Consider the following 20,677-nt stretch of genomic DNA (forward strand, 5'->3'; position numbering starts at 1 on the left):
CCATTCAACGAAACATCATCGATACTGGCTTTTGGAGCCGAAGGCCCACTCGTGTACCCTTGATGACTGCACGACAAAAAGCTTTATGCCTCGCCTGGGCCCGTCAAGACCGGCATTGAACTGTTGATGACTGTGAACATACTGCCTGGTCGGACAAGTCTTGTTTCAAATTTTATACAGCGAATGGACATGTACGGTTATAGATACAACCTCATGAATCCATGGACCCTGCATGTCAGCAGGTGGAGGCTCTGTAATGATGTGGGGTGTGTGCAGTTGGACTGATATGGCACCCCTGATTCCTTCTAGATACCACTCTGAAACGTGACACGTACGTAAGCGTCCTGTATGATAACCTGCATCCATTCACGTCCATTGTAAATTCCGACGGACTTGGACAATTGCAGCAGGACAATACAACATCCCAAAGGTCCAGAATTGCTAGAGAGTGGCTCCAGAAACATTCATCTGAGTTTAAATACTTCCGCTGTCCACCAAACTCCCCAGACATGAACATTATTGAGCATATCTGCAACGTGCTGTTCAGAAGAGAACTCCACCCCCTTGTACTCTTACTGATTTATGGACAGCCCTGTACAGGACTCATGGTGTCGACTCCCTCCAGCACTACTTGAGACATTATTCGATTCCGTGCCACGTCGTGTTGCGCCACTTCTTCGTGCTCGCGGGGGCCCTACACGATATTAGGCAGGTGTACCAGTTTCTTTGGCTCCTCAATGTATATATTTGTGATACCTAATGATTTATGGACTTAGTTTCTGAGGAGTATGGCGTTTATTAGCCCTCCCATGCGTTGCAGGTAATTCATTAAGAAGCTTGACATTTTGAGAACCGTTTCGCAGTACTAATACATAGTCGGTACCAACCTTTTCCGTTCTTTAAAAAAAGCAGTAGAAGAAGACTTGTAAAAGAATACATTTTATTTGAAAGCCACTTTATAAGTTGTTTCTTTGATAAAAATACTCTAAAGTGCTCTCATTTATTTATGTATGACGCGAAATAGTTGTGTTCACTTACCTAAGTTCCAGTAGATGGCGATTCGTTTTGTTCTGCAAGTGAACACAGCTATTTAAGTCAACACCACCATTTTGTGTCATACACAAATAAACTCAAGCATTTTAGCGAATTTTTATTTTCGAAACAACTTATAAAGTGGCACTAAATACTCAAGCAGACAACACGTTGTTGGTCAAAATATCTGTGTAACTGAAAATATTAGCCATTTGAATACGGGCATGGTAGCCCGAAACCGGCTACGCTACTAAAATAAAACATTTAGAAGGTATTTGTGGCGTCAGTCACCAACTGTCATTAAATGCCGCGGAGTTCGCAAGATCCAGCATGGACAAATAACATCCTACATATTTTATATTACATTCATTACGACAACCACGATTCACGTTACATGTAATATACGAAAGGACTTCAAAAAGTAAGTTAAATATTATTATGGCATGTCAAGTAACTTTTATCGACTGTTACACTACACTCCAAAGTGACACAGGTACATGATATTATGTTCAACGTAGTCACCGAGTCTCCGTAAGCAACGGTTGGAACGCTCTATCTGTCGCTAACTCCTGGACGACGGAAATCCGATCGCCGGTCACGTAGTCATTCGAGAACCGCTGTGTGATAAATCTTAACTCATGAAAAACTGATAAATTTTGAAGTAAGCAGCGCTACGCCATGGCCCTGTGAAATCAGTCTGAATGTGTCCATGAGAAATAAACTGAAAAATTCTTACCTCGTGATGGCGTCGCCGGATAACGTTGTCTATATATCTGCTCGTAAATGGCACAGCTTAGTGCAATGCTGGCCTATCTACTAATACTGGATAACATTTGTCTGAGATCTGAATTGCTAGAAAAACTGACTTTAATTGGTGACACAGCTGCACAGCTGGTCGTCTGATTACTAAAGAGCACATGACTATGATCTGACAAAAATTCTGGAATATTTTAATTTAGATAAATGACTGGATCGGGACTGGCAGTGACTTAAGGAGAAATTATACTTTTATAGTTGACTGGTAAAAACAATTATATTTTGAAAACTTTTTACTTTATTGATAAAGATCTACAGTCCATTACACGGGAAAATTGAATATATTCGAAATCTGGGTCAACTGGTGCTGACGAATCACAGAAGAAAAGATTGAAACAAATTCATATTAGCATCTCAGACAAGACAAGTGATTTAACTACGCGCATGCTAATAAAAATAATAAATTTTACCTTATAATAGATGGTTGACTTAATTACACTGTTGATTTTTCATTATATTAACACTCATTCATTTGTTCATCATCATCTCATCCCATGGTATCATTTAGCTCTGCGGCTGATGACAAATATTATTCAGTTCCATATAATAAAATCTTACAATTTGTTCTGCACTGTGACTTTAACAACTACTAACTATAAACTGCGCTGTACCAGTGACAGACTACAACTACACTGTAGCTGCAAGTGACTGCAACTGCGGCAGACTGCTCTGACCTGCGACTCTATTGCAGTTCTTTTTTAACAGGGGCAAAGATATTTTATGTCTCAGGCAGCGCCTGTGAATTGTCGTTCTAGCAAGTGAGCAATACATAGAGACAACATTTGCTCCAGTAGAGTGGTGAACCCTTTACAATGTCTTCACGAATTGTTTCCAAATCGTTGGATTGGACGCAGAGGACCTGTACTTTGGCCGGCCCGTTCCCTGGATTTGACGCCTGCAAACTTGTTTCTGTGGTGAAAGCTGAAAGACGCTGTCTACAAGGACATGCTAACTACATGTGTTGATATGCAACGACGTATTACTGCAGTCTGCCCGTACATCTCCGCTGAAATACTAGCACGTGTGCAGCAGTCGTTCTATACCAGACTGGAAGCGTGCATTGCCACTGCCGATGGTCATTTTGAACACAAACTGTGAGAGTTAATTGTCTCGTTACTGGTCAGAATGCAACTGTCCAAGTGTCGGTGTGGCAACTTTTCAAATGCGAGATCTCGTAAATTACTCACACTAGAATCCTGCAATAAACACCACTGACATTCTAATTTACCCTACTTTTAGTTAGTTAATGTCAATAGTGTGTGTTTGCACCAAGAATACACTTTCTAAGTATTATTACAATCTGTTTATTGACTAACACTACGAACCACTGACTACTAATCCGTTCTCTGAAAACCACACCGCAATTACACTTTCCATTTCCGTAATATTTGCTGTGCATGTTTTAGGTGATTCATCTTGAACACACAGTTCATCCATCCGGGGAATTGAGAATCTCGACAAGTTTTCCTGTTATCGATATCGATAGTGAAAAGATATCTGTCCAGGGAATTCCAAGACTTTCACTTTAAATTTTTTGCGTGATTTCGCATTTGCTATTGTAATTCCTGAGATGAAGGACCAGACAGGCGCTCGGATAACAAAATGCAGATAAATATATTTTGTTTGATATAGCCTAAATACTAATTTACGAATTTTGCATTTTTCACTTACTTATATTGTGAAACTTCGCTTATTGCCAAGTTTCATGATTCCAGGTCACCGGGAAGTATACTATAGATTTTGATGAGTGAGTTTGCGAGTATCATGATACGTGATATAATGGACCGTATATTTTGATTTCATTGACTTAGAAGCTTAAATTTTTGCACCTCCAAGTGACCACAGACCGTAGTATGTGATATAAATTTCAGGTGTCTACTTTCGAGATTGTTTTAATATTACGTTTTCAGTTTAAATTTTTTGTGTAATTTCGCATTTGCTATTGTAAGACCTGAGAAGAAGGTGTCTTAACTTACAGAAAGTCGCATAACATGTGATAAAAATATTTTTTCTCCTTATATAATCATAAATTAACAACTTTCGGACTTCTTTCTTTAGTTGCACAGTGGGACCTTGCTGCTTGCCGAATTTCATTATTCTACTTTCACGGGGAGTACGCTACAGGTTTTGATGAGTGAGTTTGCGTGTATCAAAATATGTGACCCAAATGGCTAAAACTGTTAATTACACTGAATTAGAAGCTTAAATATTTTACACTGCCAAGGGATCGTAGACCTTAGAATGTGAGATAAATTTCAGCTTCATACGTCTATCGGTGCCTGAGAAAAAAATGTTGTTGACAGTAGAATAGACATACGGACAACAAAGTGATCGTATAATGGTTATGTTTTCATCGATTATGGTACGGAACCCTAAAAATAGTCGTCCAGGTTTTTCATTCATGATATTAGATAATGACAGCTTGTGTTTCGATTACGATGCAATGACAGGAACTTAATCTCTGATGCGAGGTATTAGGCTGCGTGAGCACCGAGGAACGAATGAAGCAGATAGAGCGTATGGAAGCCAAGTAGCTTGGCTGACTGCAGCTATAATAACTAGGCGTATGAAGTACTGACAGGTTCGAATAGATGGATGTTGCAGATGTAGCGCGCACGAGCATTCATGGTTAGTCTAATGGTCTAGAGCTTTGCCTTACCGTATCGTGTTGGATTCCTTGCAATATTAGAGGTTTGGTAGTTGTTAGCCTCTTCCTTCCACTGGACACCACCTCCGTAAGAACTGTTCATACTAATGAATTACATAGCACTTCATATTAGTAGCATAATACTATAACATTTCACTATTTCCCGGCATTTCAGTACAACAGCAATTAAATAACTCACACATCTTTTACATCTCTCCACAATCCAGGTACGTAGCTCCGTGTAGTCCGTGACACAGTTATGATTTATGCAATGTAATGAACGAAAGCTTCCATTTATCTCTGTATATTACGGACAGCATTGTGCTTGAAAGTGTATATCTCGCAGATGTGCATTTTTAATCTAAATGTTTTACAGAAGTAGCAACGTACTCCGTGTTTATATAGTAGCCGCAGTTTTCCGTAGAAGCTGGTTGCACGCGTGCGATGGGACATCACGCGATGGATGAGAACTGCAGTCCATCGATTCGTGTTTTGGTAACAGTGCACGTTGCACTACGCATTACAGTATTGTGTGATGAAGCATCGAAGTTTCCTGATCTGCCACTCACTACTGTAAATGTCTTCTCCCCCACTCCTCGTCCCCTCTTCATCACCTGAGATACGAGACGGGTGTAATTACGTCATTTTTGGTACCAGGAAAGTATAAAAGGAAGGCGTACTCGCAGATTTCACTCACCCTGCCAGTACGTAATAAGTATACATATGTATAATTTTGAGGAAGTACAGCAGTGGAGCCGGCCGGAGTGGCCGAGCGGTTCTAGGCGCTTCAGTCCGGAACCGCGATGTTGCTACGGTCGCAGGTTCGAATCCTGCCTCAGGCATGGATGTGTGTGATGTCTTTAGGTTAGTTAGGTTTAAGTAGTTCTAAGTGTAGGCGACTGATGACATCAGATGTTAAGTCCCATAGTGCTTAGAGCCATTTTTGAACAGCAGTGGAAATAGAGATGTACTTTCACACACTTATTATGGGTTATGATGGCTGAGTGCTTCTTGTTCTTTTTTTAGAGTGTTCTTCAGTGTAATACGTCGTCAGAGGGAGAATTAATTACTTGCATTTCAGTCGTAGATAAAAGCTCTCTATTGAGTGATTGTATAAATGTTACTGCAGCCTAGTGCTGCAACGTGGTTCGCCATAAGCATCAGCTGCGGTATAACCATTGTCCAATCATATTAATATGACCACCGGTCAAAAGCCCGTACAGTTATCTTTCGTAGCGCGGGACGTGCAGGAAGATAGTTAATGAGGTTCTGGAAGGTATCGACAGGGATGCGGAGCCACGCCGACTCCAGTGCCGTGGCCAGCTGCGCAGTGTTTCTCGGTTCATGGCGCGAAGAGCCCGATCGAGGTCGTTCCACATATTCTTGACCTAGTTTAAATCCGGAGTGTCTGGTGGTCAGAGGAGTATGGTAAACCCATCCTGACGCTCTTCGAACCATGCATCTAGACCGAGACCTGTGTAAAACGTTCCATTGTCCTGCTGGTAACAGCCATCGTTCCGAGGAATAACAAACTGTATGTAGAGGTGGACATGGTCGCCAAGGATAGATGCATACTTTTGTTCATCCGAATGACGATATTACCCAGGGGATGCTGTCCATTCATCAGCACGGCGTTAGAAAGCATCGATCCTTCGAAACGCAACTCGCCCCTTTCTCACATGATATCTTGCGAACCATGGATGAAGGGTATCAGACGGATGCCATATTCCTTGACTCCCGGAAAGCGTTTGACTCGGTGCCCCACTGCAGACTCCTAACTAAGGTACGAGAATATGGGATTGGTTCCCGTATGTGAGTGGCTCGAAGACTTCGTAAGTAATAGTACCCAGTACGTTGTCCTCGATGGTGAGTGTTCATCGGAGGTGAGGGTATCATTTGGACTGCCCCAGGGAAGTGTGGTAGGTCCGCTGTTGTTTTCTATCTACATAAATGATCTTTCGGATATGGTGGATAGCAATGTGCGGCTGTTTGCTGGTGATGCTGTGGTGTACGGGAAGGTGTCGTCGTTGAGTGGCTGTAGGAGGATACAAGATGACTTGGACAGGATCTGTGATTGGTGTAAAGAATGGCAGCTAACTCTAATTACAGATAAATGTAAATTAATGTAGATGAATAGGAAAAAGAATCCCGTAATGTTTGAATACTCCATTAGTAGTGTAGCGCTTGACAGAGTCACGTCGATTAAATATTTGGGCGTAACACTGCAGAGCGATTTGAAGTGGGACAAGCATGTAATGGCAGTTGTGGGGACGGCGGATACTCGTCTTAGGTTCATTGGTAGAATTTTGGGAAGATGTGGTTCATCTGTAAAGGAGACCGCTTATAAAACACTAATACGACCTATTCTTGAGTACTGCTCGAGCGTTTGGGATCCCTAACAGGTCGGATTGAGGGAGGGCATAGAAGCAATTCAGAGGCGGGCTGCTAGATTTGTTACTGGTAGGCTTGATCATCACGCGAGTGTTGCGGAAATGCTTCAGGAACTCGGGTGGGAATCTCTAGAGGAAAGGAGGCGTTCTTTTCGTGAATCGCTACTGAGGAAATTTAGAGAACCAGTATTTGAGGCTGACTGTAGTACAACTTACATTTCGCGGAAAGACCACAAAGATAGGATAAGAGAGATTAGGGCTCGTACAGAGGCATATAGACAGTCATTTTTCCCTCGTTCTGTTTGGGAGTGGAACTGGGAGAGAAGATGCAAGTTGTGGTACGAGGTACCCTCTGCCACGCACCGTATGGTGGATTGCGGAGTATGTATGTAGATGTAGATTTATATGCCACTAAAACATTCCCCCCGAACTTAACGCGCACTCCTCCAGCCTGAACCCTTCGAACGATTGTTGCAGAGTGTTTGTTTTCAGACGTTTCACGCCCGATGGAGGGTAAAACGTGATTCATCTGAAAACGTCACCTGTCGCCGCTCAGTGGGCGTCCATTTGCGGTTTTGAGGCGCAAAGCCGGCCTTCGTCGCCAATGAACAGCAGTCAGAACGGGTGCATAAGCCAGGCGCGTGCTGCGGAGTCCCACAAGCAGCAACGTTCGCTCAACTCTCGTCGAGACACTATTGGTATCCCCTTGGTTCATCTGGGCGGTCAGCTTCTCCCATGCACACATTAGCAGCCTTCGTTCACACCTTTCATCCGAGGCCCATGGTACACCACAGTCTCCTCGACACTGACTTTGGATAGCGCCATTTTTCCATGCACTGCATACTTTAACCACGGCGGTACGAGAGCAGTTTACAATCTTAGCCGTTTCGGAAGAGCTTCTACCATTTTGCTCGAAATCCAATCGTCATGCCTTTTTTGACGCCAGACATATCGCTACACTTCTGCAACATGACAACGACTGCACTGTTTTCCGCGACACTCCGATAATGCACTGCTACTCCTGCCGCTGACGTCTGGGAGTGATTGTTGCACGTTGATGTTGCATATAGACGGTGGTCACATTCATGTGTATTTAGAGCAACGCGCGCGCGCTCAGGCCCATCGCTTAGCAAAGCGCGGCGCGCTGTTCACCTGTGCCGTTGTATCCCGGGGGCCGCAACCGCGCGTCGTAGCGGCTCGGGCTCAGGACGTGCTCCATCACCTGCCTCTCCGCCTCCCGGACGTTGGTCTTCTGATCCGTGCATCTAAAGCAGAAAACCGGTCACCAGATGCCACTCTTACACAAAACGCCATTGCACTGTAAAGCGTCGCCAGGTTCACTGAATTGTCAAAAGTATCCACATACTTGTTAGCAGACATTGATAGTGGATGTTTCACACCTTCGTCTTTACGATAGTTTGAACTCTGCTGGGGATACCTTCACTGAGGTGCGTGAATGTCTGTGGAGAAATGACAGCCGCAACTACTGAAGGTATTGATGAAGGAGACTGGGGTCTGGAATGAGGGCGACGGTCTAAGTCATCCCAAAGGTTTTTCACTGAATTCAGATCGAGATAATGGGCTGGCCAAACCGTTTCAGGAATGTTTTTGTCCACAAATCACTGAATCGTATATGCTTATTTCTGACAGTTTGTATTGTCATGCTGATACAAACAATGATCATATCCTAACTGGTCCTCTACTGTATGCAGTACACAACGCTGTAAAGTGTATTCATATCCTCCCACATTTACCGTTTTCTTAAGCGCAACGTTGGAATCACAACTCAACCACGAAAAACACCCTCCCAAACGAAATTCCACCTCCTCCATATTTCACTGTTGGCTCTTCAGGTTAATGTTCTCCAAGCATTCACCAAAGTCCTTCCATCGGATTGTCACTCATCACTCCAGTCATCGAGTGTCCTGTGGCGTCGCTCCTAACACCCATCAAGCGTCGCATAGCATCGACTACAGAGACGAGTGGCCTTTGAAGAGCAGCTCGACCATTATACCCTACTCTTTTCAACTCCTTACGCACTGCCTTTGTGCTAAATGGACTGCTGGTAGCACTTTGGAACTCACGAGTGCTTCCTTCCGCTGATTTCGTGCGATTTTCAAGAATCATCTTCTCCAATGCTCGTCGGTCCTTCTCGGTCAGTACATAAGGTTTCGTCTTTGTTTAGCTGTGGTTGTTCCACGTTGCCCCTTCACAATCACTTATGTCAGCTTTCGAGTTGCGCACCCTTAGAACGCTTGAAGTGTCTCTGATGCATTTCTTACTCAGGAATAAAGAGAAGGAGAAAGTGGAATTGGGTGAGCGCCAGTGACTATCAGAGACACAGTATATGACAATGACAATGAAGAAGAGAGAGATGGTGACAGGAAGAAGAGACTACAGGAGTGGGAAGGAATGAATAAGATAGTTGAAGTAAGAAAGAGGAAGAGGAGACAGTGAGAGAAAGTGGTAGTAGTAGTAGGACAAAACGAAGGAGACTATGGGTATGAGGTTCGAAACAGTAACAGAGAGGCACAAAGAAATAAAGGCAAGAAGTTGGGCTGAATGAGTACGTGGGAATGGGCAAGCGAGAGTGGATGAGCGACTTATGGACTAGTGATTGTGAGCGAGTTAAAGTTAGGAGAACTTGTGGCAACGAGAGGCGAGATGCTTGTTAAAAAGAGCGCGATTATGTTCACATGCCAAAATTTTTGAGTCAATTTTTAGGGGTGTTGGGGAACGTAGATCGAGCAAATTGGTAGCACACGTTTCAGTCAAACTCTTTGAAACAGGTGCAATTTGGACTATTTTGTACTCCAATAGAACCATTCTTCCGCTGGTACTTTTATAGTGGCGGGTGCGACTCTCACGATATCTAGTGGTCAATTCCGCATCACTAGGGGTATCCGGATGCTTTTGATCAGGTAGTGTGTATGTGAGCTCATCGTACAAAGTGTTAGTCACTTCCTTAAAAGAACACACTGTCCGCGTTGGAGAGCTGTAGATGAAGTAGAACTGGTATCAGGCGGTCATGTGACCTTCAACTCCACGCCTAAGGCATCTCAGTGAAGTGGTGTATATGTGCCAGGGGGTGGTTTGGATTCAACAGAGTAAGATGGGTTGATGTCGAGACCTGACAGAATAGTAGAAAAGAGGCGTCATGTTTGGTTGTGTCTACGTCCACACCGTGAATGAAGTTGCCCTGTTTCTTATTACGTGGAACGTTCAGTAAGTGAAGCGATACATTTTTTCTCTGTCAATTTCTGTTGAAAATATGCGGAATTTGCTGTGGGACACCATGGAATATTCCTGCTTCAACTCCCTGTAGTTTCATAGGTGGCGGCGCTGTAAGTAGCCTTCAAAATGGTATCTGTAACGGAGGTGTGACCCATGCAGAGGCCTGTCATTGAGTTTCTTTTGGCGGAAAACCAAAACGAACAGATACTCAGAGGCGCTTTCAGAATGTCTACAGAGACTTGACAGAGAACAAATGCACGGTGAACCGTTGGGCACGGCGTTTTTTCATCATCGCCACAAGGTCGCGCAAACCTGCCCGATTTCCAGCGTTCCCGCTCGCCGCACATGCTTGTGTATCCTGCAAGCTGTAACACGCGTACACTCTTCGAGGTGATAGACCGATCACACTCAAACACCTCGCTGCGCAGCTGGACGTTTCTGTTGGTAGTGCTGACACAGTCGTCAGTTGGGGTACCCAAAAGTATGTGCCTGCTGGTTTCCTCGCCGTCTACTATGCGGAATTGCTTGCGCGTTTCGAGGCTGATCATGACAATTTTTCGTCGAACATCGCCACAGGTGATGAAACATGGGCTCATCATCTCGAACCGGAAACAGAACGGTAATCAATGGAATACCACCATACAACATCTCCTATGAAGAAAAAGTTCAAAGTCGCGCCCTCAGCCGGTAAAGTCATGGTGGCGGTCGTCTGGGGCTCTGAAAAGGGTTATTCTGTTTCAAGTCCTCCTTCATAGTGCAACAATCAACTCTGAAGCGGATTGTACTACCCTCGGGAAAATGACGAAACCCCTTCGGCTTGTTCGTCGACAAAAAAATGGAAACGAGTTTCTCCTTCTCCATGACAACACTTCACACAAGTCCGCGCACCCGAGAGGAACTCATAAAACTTCATTGGACTGTTCTTCCTCATCCACCCTGCTGCCCGGTTCTCGCAACTTCCGACTTCCATCAGATTGGAACAACGAACGATGGACTCCGCGAGAAGCAGTGCGTGAATGATGTGGCCGTTATTGTTGCAACAAGACGTTGACTGGGCTTTCTAGCCAAAAGGTTGGGGAATTATATGGGGTATTGCAATCCTGAATAAAACAAACCTGCTTTCCGAAAAAAATGTTGCATTACTTACTTAAGGCCCCTCTTTAATCAACACGGACATTTTAATGTTCTTCAAGAAATGGTGTACCACTACTCTCTTAGCCACGTAATATGGGTAAGAACAGTGGTCGCTAACAGGTTCTAACCGGCAGTGACAGCAAACGAGCGTCACGTCTTGTCATCAGCAGTCCGTATCAAACTCGACAGGACTTGCATCTGTCCAGCTCAACCAAGATCCGATCCAACATGGCCAAAGAAACCGTCTGCAGGGGACATTTGGAGTCGGTATACCTCACGAAAAGCTTTTCCTCACAACGGCACGCGTGAAGTTGCGCTTCTTCAGTGCGTCAAACGACACAGAAACTGGACACTACCTGACTGGACGCGTGTGGTGTGATACGGCGAATCGTCATTCTGCCTGTTCTCAAGTGACGCAAGGAGCCGAGTGCTCCGACGGCTCCGTCAGGTGTTTAACCAGTAGTGTGTGGAGCGTATCTGGCTGGAAGAGGCTCTGTTGAAGTTTTGGGGGTGATATTCGTAGCATGACTTTCTCCCATTCATTCAGGTAACCGTGAAAAAGAAGGATGTTTATTTGAACATTCTCGATGGAGAAGCGTCGTCCTTTATTCTGTGTTTTTACGGAGAATGAGCTCTGGGCACTCTCGCTTCCAAGATGACGACAGCCTTGTTCTTAGTGCTTCGTGGATACGATCCTTGTTTCAGGAGTAATCAGGGAGCGCATCACATCTGAACTGCTAAGCTCAGTCAGCTCATCTTAATTCCATAAAAAACATCTCAGACTATTTCGACTAACGAGTCATACATGTCAATCAGCAGCTCTGTAGTTTAGTAGCTCTGCGGACCCAGTCATGAAAATGTGGCCTTAGTGGGATATAGACTTCGTGAAGAAACATATATTAGCATGATGTCTCCCGTGGAGGGTGTGACTAATTGTAACGGAAGTTCTTTCTGAACTTGTAGCCATGAAGAATATGGCTGCCATATTTCCAACGTCGTGGTTATTAATTTACTGTACCGCCGTTTTAACTTCACACGGTAGAAGTTGTGACTAGCAACTGAAGAAATGTTATAGGGTCAGGTGTCACTACAATGCCCAACGCATGAAATAAATTATTTTCTCCAACCTACTTGCGCCATTTCGTTAAATTTTCATAAAGATGAATGAAAGGGAACGTCTCGAAGTGTCACAGATCCACAGTAATTTAGCGTATAAAAACTTGAATATTGAATGCCACGGAATACAGCTATATGTGAAGGGACACCAGGTGACGGACAGACTCAGTTGGGAGATAGAGTACAGAGCTAACTGCAGTCTGCTAGATACCATCCAGTTTTGAAAAAAGAACTTGGAGGCAGCCATAAGTAAACGATCGGATTTGCCTGAATTGATTTTGTTCCTTCAGTTGTAGTCCAGAAACTGACTGAAGACCGCTGCAAAACAGTTCCCATTCAAAAAAATTACAAGTCTGTGAGTTCCTTGTAGACTTTTAAATGCACCATAAATAATTCAGTAGTTCATAAGTTAAAACATATCTGTCACAATGACACTAGTTATTTCAGCAACTTGAGCAGGGAGCGAAATTTAGCTTGCTTTCAATTGGCTGCCGCTGTCGTCCCCTCTCTGCCACGCCACTCTGTCCTAGTGATGTGCCATGCACTGCAAGACCAAAATGCAACAATGGGGCCAGCACCTCAATGAAGCAGTTCTTCTGTACAAGTGCTGTGAGGCAAAAGAGCGGCACCACCTGATGCAGTGTCGCCTTCTGAATGAACGTTGCACACTACCAGACGTTTTTAAAGTTAATTACAAGGTCACAGTGCACGTAATTTTCTGAAAAAGCTTGATTCAACTACGACGTCAAAAACTGGTAGTATATAAACATGGCTTTCTTTAAACATTCACAACATAATTTAAATAATAGATTTTATGCAGTAACCGAAACAATTTTTTGAATCACTCCCCACTGTACTTCCTCTTTTCGAAGAGCCACATTACATATGTGTTACCCAGTGCCGTACTAACGAAATACCAAGAATGGTCTGCATCGAAGCGAGAGGTAGCCACTCTTATTTCGCTGACCTACGCAGTTTCCTGCCTAGTGTTACACGACTGGCTCCTCAGAGAATCTGGAAGACATAAATTGTGTTCGGGTTTGTTAACACTGATGTTTAGGAGCCGACGAATGGTCACTTCCACCAGGCTTTTGTTACTTGAAACTGCCAGCTTCCTTCAGCAACCAGCACTGGTGTAGTAACGTTAGTACGGCGGCCAAGTAGTTGTACTAGTTTATCGAACTGTATTGTGAGGATGGTAGAAACCGTTACAGATGAAAGTTCACAACCTTAAACAGAATTGCGTGTTCATGGAATGAATGGACATCGCGGGAAAATTAATCGTTGGTGGGTGACCTCTGGGGCAAGCCTCTACTTCCCTAATAGTTCGTGGGTTGAAATACAACTCAGTAATTAAAATAATTCGACCGTAACCATTTCAGTAGACCTCCAAGGAATTCCAACGTCCACTCAAATATGTGAACCAATGTATCGAGCCAATATTAATGGAACATTTACCACCAGAGAAAGTTTATAACGATCCTTAAAGCTAGGAACATTCGTATGGTCTACGTCTGTTACTTTTTTATTAATTTTGTTCTCATTGCTAGTTTCATTCTGGAATTTAATAATTAGACAATTAATTACATGTCCTGTTTCTGTCTTATAAAATGTGACACCGTGTAAGATCCTGTGTGACTGACACAGGTACTACTAAATAGGGTAAATAAATATTATCTTGAAAGTTTTCCGAATATTGTATTATAATGTGTTTGAATAGATAACTTGTATAGTTAAATTTGTTCAAAGGCCGCGAAATAGTAGTTTACTCATCTCGTTGAGCAACGCAATTACTGATTCCAAATACCAAGCACAACATACTCGACATCAATGAAAACCAAAGATTTAATAAAAGAACGACAAGTGTTAGTTGTAAGAGCATTATCATGATGTACGTGAATACGGAACCTGGTATTGACAACAGCAACTACATTTAATTCACCAGTGCTATGTGAAATCAGTATTTCTGCTATTGATAGCATTGCTCCTGCATCGTTAACACATTGTACGGCTACAAACACCAGTACTTTGGTCACACTGCCATGACATGTAAGGTGCAGTTAGCATGCGGGGAATGGGGCAAGTCCTCATGTTATTAAGTTTTCAGGCAACTATGGAAACCGCTATCTCTTGACATCGGACAAAGTCGCTCACTGAGTAACAGACGGGAGGACGGCACTTCGAGTCTTCTTCCAGTGATCAACGTTTAGGTTTCTGGTAGTTATTGTAGGTCGCTTATAGGATAAATGCTGCGAAGGTTCTCTTCAAAGCGACGCGGCCGTTGTCCTCCCCAGCAAAAGTTAGTGATCCGTCTCTAATGAACTCCTAATCAATTTGAGGTTAAACCATAATCCTCCTCCCGTTTAAAGGTGCAGTGAGGTGTCAAACAGGTGTCAGGGGAAAACCGCAGGTTCCAATATCGATCAAGTGCAGAGAACCTGGGAACCTGTCGAGTAGCGAAGACGAAACGGCACCCAATTACCCATGAAAGCAAGAAGTGTTTGTGACATTACTTTCTCAACATCTCTGACCACTCCACTAAGTTAGCCACAATACAGAAAGCAATCAGGTAGATTCGTGTGCAACTTACCCAGTCAACGTTTCATGCAACATGTACGTTCCATATAAACTAGAGAAACACAGCCCGTACCATGTCAAAATATCCACCCAGAGTGTTGGCCAGCATCTTAACAGTTTTCGCTTTCAAAAGAAGAGCGTAAGTACTGCCCATTCTCTATATAAGAGCTGAAGCCACCTCTGTCTGCGCCACATTGCATAGCATTATTTAAGTGGGATCAAGGAAAAATAGTAACGTTAGCAGGAGAAGCAAATACTCATCTATTTGCACGTGCTCAAGTACCTACAAAAATATGAAAGAAAACAAAAAAAAACATCATAATTCGTTTCTTTGTAGAGGCCACTGAAAAATTTAGTTGACTAATAAGTGTTTCAATAAGTTTGTATTTGCAATCAGAGATAAATTGTTAAGGTTCTAGTAATAATAAATGAAAAACCGAAGCAAAATAAATATTGCTGAAGTAATAACTAATGCAGAATAAGAGCAAGAAATACGACTTTATACTTACATTATGAACAATTACTTATTAAAGAAATCACATTCAGTTGTTGTTGTTGTGGTCTTCAGTCCTGAGACTGGTTTGATGCAGCTCTCCATGCTACTCTATCCTGTGCAAGCTTCTTCATCTCCCAGTACCTACTGCAACCTACATCCTTCTGAATCTGCTTAGTGTATTGATCTCTTGGTCTCCCTCTACGATTTTTACCCTCCACGCTGCCCTCCAATGCTAAATTTGTGATCCCTTGATGCCGCAAAACATGTCCTACCAACCGATCCCTTCTTCTGGTCAAGTTGTGCCACAAACTTCTCTTCTCCCCAATCCCATTCAATACCTCCTCATTAGTTATGTGATCTACCCACCTTATCTTCAGCATTCTTCTGTAGCACCACATTTCGAAAGCTTCTATTCGATTCTTGTCCAAACTGGTTATCGTCCATGTTTCACTTCCATACATGGCTACACTCCATACAAATACTTTCAGAAACGACTTCCTGACACCTAAATCTATACTCGATGTTAACAAATTTCTCTTCTTGAGAAACGCTTTCCTTGCCATTGCCAGTCTACATTTTATATCCTCTCTACTTCGACCATCATCGGTTATTTTACTCCCTAAATAGCAAAACTCCTTTACTACCTTAAGTGTCTCATTTCCTAATCTAATTCCCTCAGCGTCACCCGACTTAATTTGACTACATTCCATTATCCTCGTTTTGCTTTTGTTGATGTTCATCCTATATCCTCCCTTCAAGACACTGTCCATTCCGTTCAACTGCTCTTCCAAGTCCTTTGCTGTCTCTGACAGAATTACAATGTCATCGGCGAACCTCAAAGTTTTTACTTCTTCTCAGTTATATAGCACTAAACAATAATGTGTTTGTTACGTTTAACATCTTAGTGCATCTAACCTAATTTACTAGGACTGTATGACTATTGCAGTGAAACCTTGATTGTGCAATTCTTCTACTTCGTTCTTATTTCTACACTTTTTACATAGCTTCTATCAGTTTATTAAAACATAATGAAAACAGTGACTTGAGAGTAAAAACGCAACAGTATCTTCTTTGATTGACGAACAATACCCAACAGTATAATAAAACGATGGCATGATGTATAATGTGTCAACAGCATGAAAACATCTTGGCACTTACATGGCTTGTGGCAGATTCACAGCTAACAGCACCAAAGCACAAAATCTCCACGACTTGCTGGGTGTTGCGCTCATCATGCTTTCTGTAAATGGAATCCATATTTCAAAAGCTTGAAACTTAACATAAGTTAAACTGACATTGCGAAATTTACATACTAAGTAACATAACAAGTGCAGCAATGGTCACGTTGTGCTGTAAGGTAAAATATATCTGATATGTATATTTTATTAACAGCAGTTACTAATATGTAGACACCCTGCACAGCTTGACACTAAGCAGACACAGGTGCTCAACCGAGCGAGGTGGCGCAGTGGTTAGCACATTGGAATGGCATTCGGGAGAAAGACGGTTCAAACTCGCGTCCGGCCGTCCTGAATTACGTTTTCCGTTATTTCCCTAAATTGCTTCAGGCAAATGCCGGGATGGTTCCTTTGAAAGGACACAGTCAACTTCCTTCCACATCCTCCTCTAATCCGATAGGACCGATGAACTCGCTGTTTGGTCCCCTCCGCCAAATTAACCAATCAACGGGTGCTCAGATTTCCCCGCACAAAGCAACGTGAAGACAGGTCAATGGAAAGACTGTGCTTATGCTTTGTAGCCTCCACAACCTAGTCTAGCAACTTCAAACTCTGTGTTTATGAATGGTTCACTCTCTTTCCTCTTCTTCTTCTTCTTCTTTCGTTTCACCCTCTTTGGGGTATGCTGGATCAATCATTTCTTTGTGCGTTGTTCTTTCCTTAGGGCCCGGTCTTTCTTCATTCTTTCTGATCTTCTTCTCCTCTCTTCTTCCGAGATGAAGGATTTGGACTTTTGTGTGGATTTGTCTTGGAACCTTATGTTTTCATCTTTAGTAATTAATTTAGCAGTTCGATCAATAAGTGAATTTTCTGAAATATTTAATTCCACTAGGTCTTTCTCAGTTTCTTTAAACCAGTTGGGCTTCGTTTTTCGGTTACGGAAGAAGTCAAAGATTTGTTTAGTTAACCTGTTGGAATTCATTCTGAGAAGATGACCATAAAAATTTATTCTCCTTTTTCGCATAGAATCTGAAAGTTTTTCAATTTTCTTGTAGAGAGTTTCATTTTTGATGTATATAATCTTAATGTCTTGAAATTTTGGCCCTATGATTTTTCTTAAAATTTTTCTTTCCTTTACCTCAAGTTTCTCCATTTGGCCTTTGAAATTCATGTTAAGTGTTTCTGCTGCATACAGTGCTTCTGGCTTAATCACTGTCTTGTAATGTGTAATTTTGGACCCCCATGAAAGGGATTTTTTGTTGTATGTATTTTTTGTTAGTTGGAAGGCCAATTCAAGTTTATTTTTTCTGGATTCCATTGCTTTTCTTTCCCCAGCATTCCAAGTAATCCATTCTCCGAGATATTTGAATTCTTTTACTATTTCAATCTTCTGTTTTTTGAACTTTGAGGTATTTACATGAGTGCTTGATGTTTGTCAATATCTTAGTTTTTTTCAGAGGAGATGTGAAGACCAATTTTAGCTGCTTGTTTCTTTAGTTCAAGGATTTGCTCCCGTGCTTCTTCCATTGTTTCAGCAAACAGGGCCATATCATCTGCAAAAGCAATGCAATTTACTTTAAGGTTCTTCTTTTTGCAACCCAGTCTTATACCACTCTTAATATTTGTGTTCCATTCTCTGACTACTTTCTCAAGCGCACAATTGAACAGCAACGGTGAGAGCCCATCGCCCTGTCGCACTCCCCTTTTTATTTCAAAGGATTCCGATAGTTCGCCCATGAATTTAACTTTCGAAAATGTATTTGTAAGGGTCGCTTTTACAATATTAGTTGTTTTCTTATCCAAACCCATTTCTTCCAGGACTGATAACAGAGATTCTCTATCAATCGAATCATATGCTTTTTTGACATCAATGAAGGAGATTACGTATGTCTTTGCCCTTGATTTTTGGTATGCCATAATGTTTTTGAGGTTTAGTATTTGTTCCGAACATGATCTACCCTTTCTAAAACCTCCCTGGTATTCCCCGATTTGCGGATCCAATTGCGGCTCATCCCTGTTCAGAAGGACTTTAGAAAGAATCTTGTACGTTATATCCAGCAGTGATATTCCTCTGTAATTGTTGGGGTCTGTCTTCAAACCTTTCTTGTGGATAGGGTGGATGAGAGCTGTTCTCCATTCTGCGGGGATCTCTTCTTCTTTCCAGATTTGATCGAAAACACACTTTAGGGATGTAACTGCATTTTTGTCAGCCTTTTTCCATAGTTCGGCCACTATTTGATTTTCTTCGGACGCCTTGTTGTTTTTAAGTTCTGAAATGACCTTCTGTAGTTCTTCAGTCGTCGGTGGTTCTGAATCCGACTTCTCACGGTTGTTTGGAATGGATTCAAATTTTTCAAGGATGGGTTCACAATTCAAGAGTTTCTCAAAGTAGCCTGCTAGTATTTTGCAGTTTTCCGAGTTGTTGTGAGCGATGGTCCCATTTACATCTCGAAATTGGAGGGTGGGTGCTTTGTATCTTGATAACCTTTGTTTGAAAGTTCTGTAAAAGCTCCTTGTGTTGTTTTTATCAAATTCTTCATCAATTTGGAGGAGAGTTTTGTTTTCATGTGTCTTCTTAATCCTTTTTATATTTTTATCTACCAGTTTTCTAACTGTAATGAAATTCAGTCTACTTTCTTCTGTTTTCTGTGATTGCCAATTTTGCCCTGCCTGTTTTCTTGTTTCAATGAGGGCATCACATTCCAGCGACCACCAGGCTGTTTTTTACTTTTTTTGTTAGGTGCTATCCGTCCAGCTGTAGTAATGAGGTTTTCCTTGATATCCCCCAGCTTTGTGTCTGAATGGTATCTGTTGCTTTTGTGAATTCATCTGATTTTAATATCTTTTCTGTGCTATACTTCCGGCCCTTAATTTGTTTCATGCTGCGTTTCCTGTTTGGGATGACTTTGAACTTAATTTTAGAAAGGTAATGGTCTGAATCCAAGTTTGCACCCCTGAGTACCCTAACGTTCATGATTTCTTTGCTAGAAATCTTTTTGATTGCCACATGATCAAGCTGAAATTCCCCAAGGCTAGGATTTGGGGATACCCATGTCTTTTGTCTTCGAGGTAGTTTCTTGAAAGCTGTGGATTTACGAATTAAATTGTGTGCTTGGCAAAGTTCTATTAGTCTCACACCATTTCTGTTTGTTCTCTTGTGTGCAGGATAGTTTCCAACTATTTTCTTATATCTTTTTTCTTTACCAATCTGTGCATTAAAATCTCCAAGAAGAATGATTATGTTTTTATCTGGAATTTTCTGAATAATATCATCTAGATGATTCCAAAAGGCCTCCACTTTTTCTTTGTTTTTCCTGTTATCCTCGTTTATAGGGGCATGTGCATTGATAATTGTGTAGATTTTGTTTGTGCTTGTGAATGTAAGACTTGAGATTCTTTCTGATTGGGAATCAAAGCCAACTATTGAGTTCAAGATTTGTTTGTTGATTATAAAGGCTGTCCCAAGATGTGGTACATTTTTCATTACTCTCGGTCCCACTTTCCCTTTGCATATCCTAAAACCTTCGGAATCGAAGGTATCTGTATCCATGTATCGTGTTTCTTGAATGGCTGTTATGAGTATGTTGTGGTTCTTTAGCGTATCTGTTAGATGTTTTAGTTTTCCGGTTTCCAACAATGAGTTTGCATTGAAAGTTGCTAGGTACGTTGATTTCCTATATTGAAATTTGGATGAGATTCCAAGGCACTCCGACTTGTCTTTGTGCAATGTTGCAGACTCCCCAGAATCCGAATGTCTGCTGACGTACTGGCGTACGGTGGATCGTCCACCTGGGGTAAAATAGTTTACATCACACACTTCCATGATTGATGAAAGTTATTTTGGGTGTGGCCCAAAGGCCACAAAATGTACAACCAAGATTGTGAGTCCTGGAGGTAGTTCTTCCACTCTCTCCGCCGTTGGGAATCTGAACTTCCTCTTCCGCCTTTGAGACCGTTGGCCAGGTTTCACCTAGTAACCCTAGGCAGGGGCCCTTACAGGGTGCTACCATCCGGAGCCAGGTGGACCCAGGTTTTTTTTAACGAGGTGTTACTCCTC

General features: G+C 42.3%; 1 protein-coding gene across 2 annotated transcripts in view; it reads right to left on the reverse strand.

Annotated features, from left to right (window-relative positions):
- The window catches only part of LOC126252055 (glutamate-gated chloride channel-like), a 135,545-nt gene that overhangs the window by 108,700 nt on the left and 6,168 nt on the right, over positions 1-20,677 (reverse strand). For both annotated transcript variants that reach the window (XM_049952875.1, XM_049952864.1), the window contains exons 2-3: positions 16,601-16,682; positions 8,038-8,150 (exon numbers count right to left, since the gene is read on the reverse strand). In XM_049952875.1, the coding sequence (XP_049808832.1) occupies positions 8,038-8,150; positions 16,601-16,677 (190 nt within the window). In that variant the 5' untranslated portion in view covers positions 16,678-16,682. The remainder of the gene's footprint in view (positions 1-8,037; positions 8,151-16,600; positions 16,683-20,677) is intronic.

The sequence above is a fragment of the Schistocerca nitens genome, chromosome 1, assembly GCF_023898315.1.
Source record: "Schistocerca nitens isolate TAMUIC-IGC-003100 chromosome 1, iqSchNite1.1, whole genome shotgun sequence".
NCBI lineage: Eukaryota > Metazoa > Arthropoda > Insecta > Orthoptera > Acrididae > Schistocerca > Schistocerca nitens.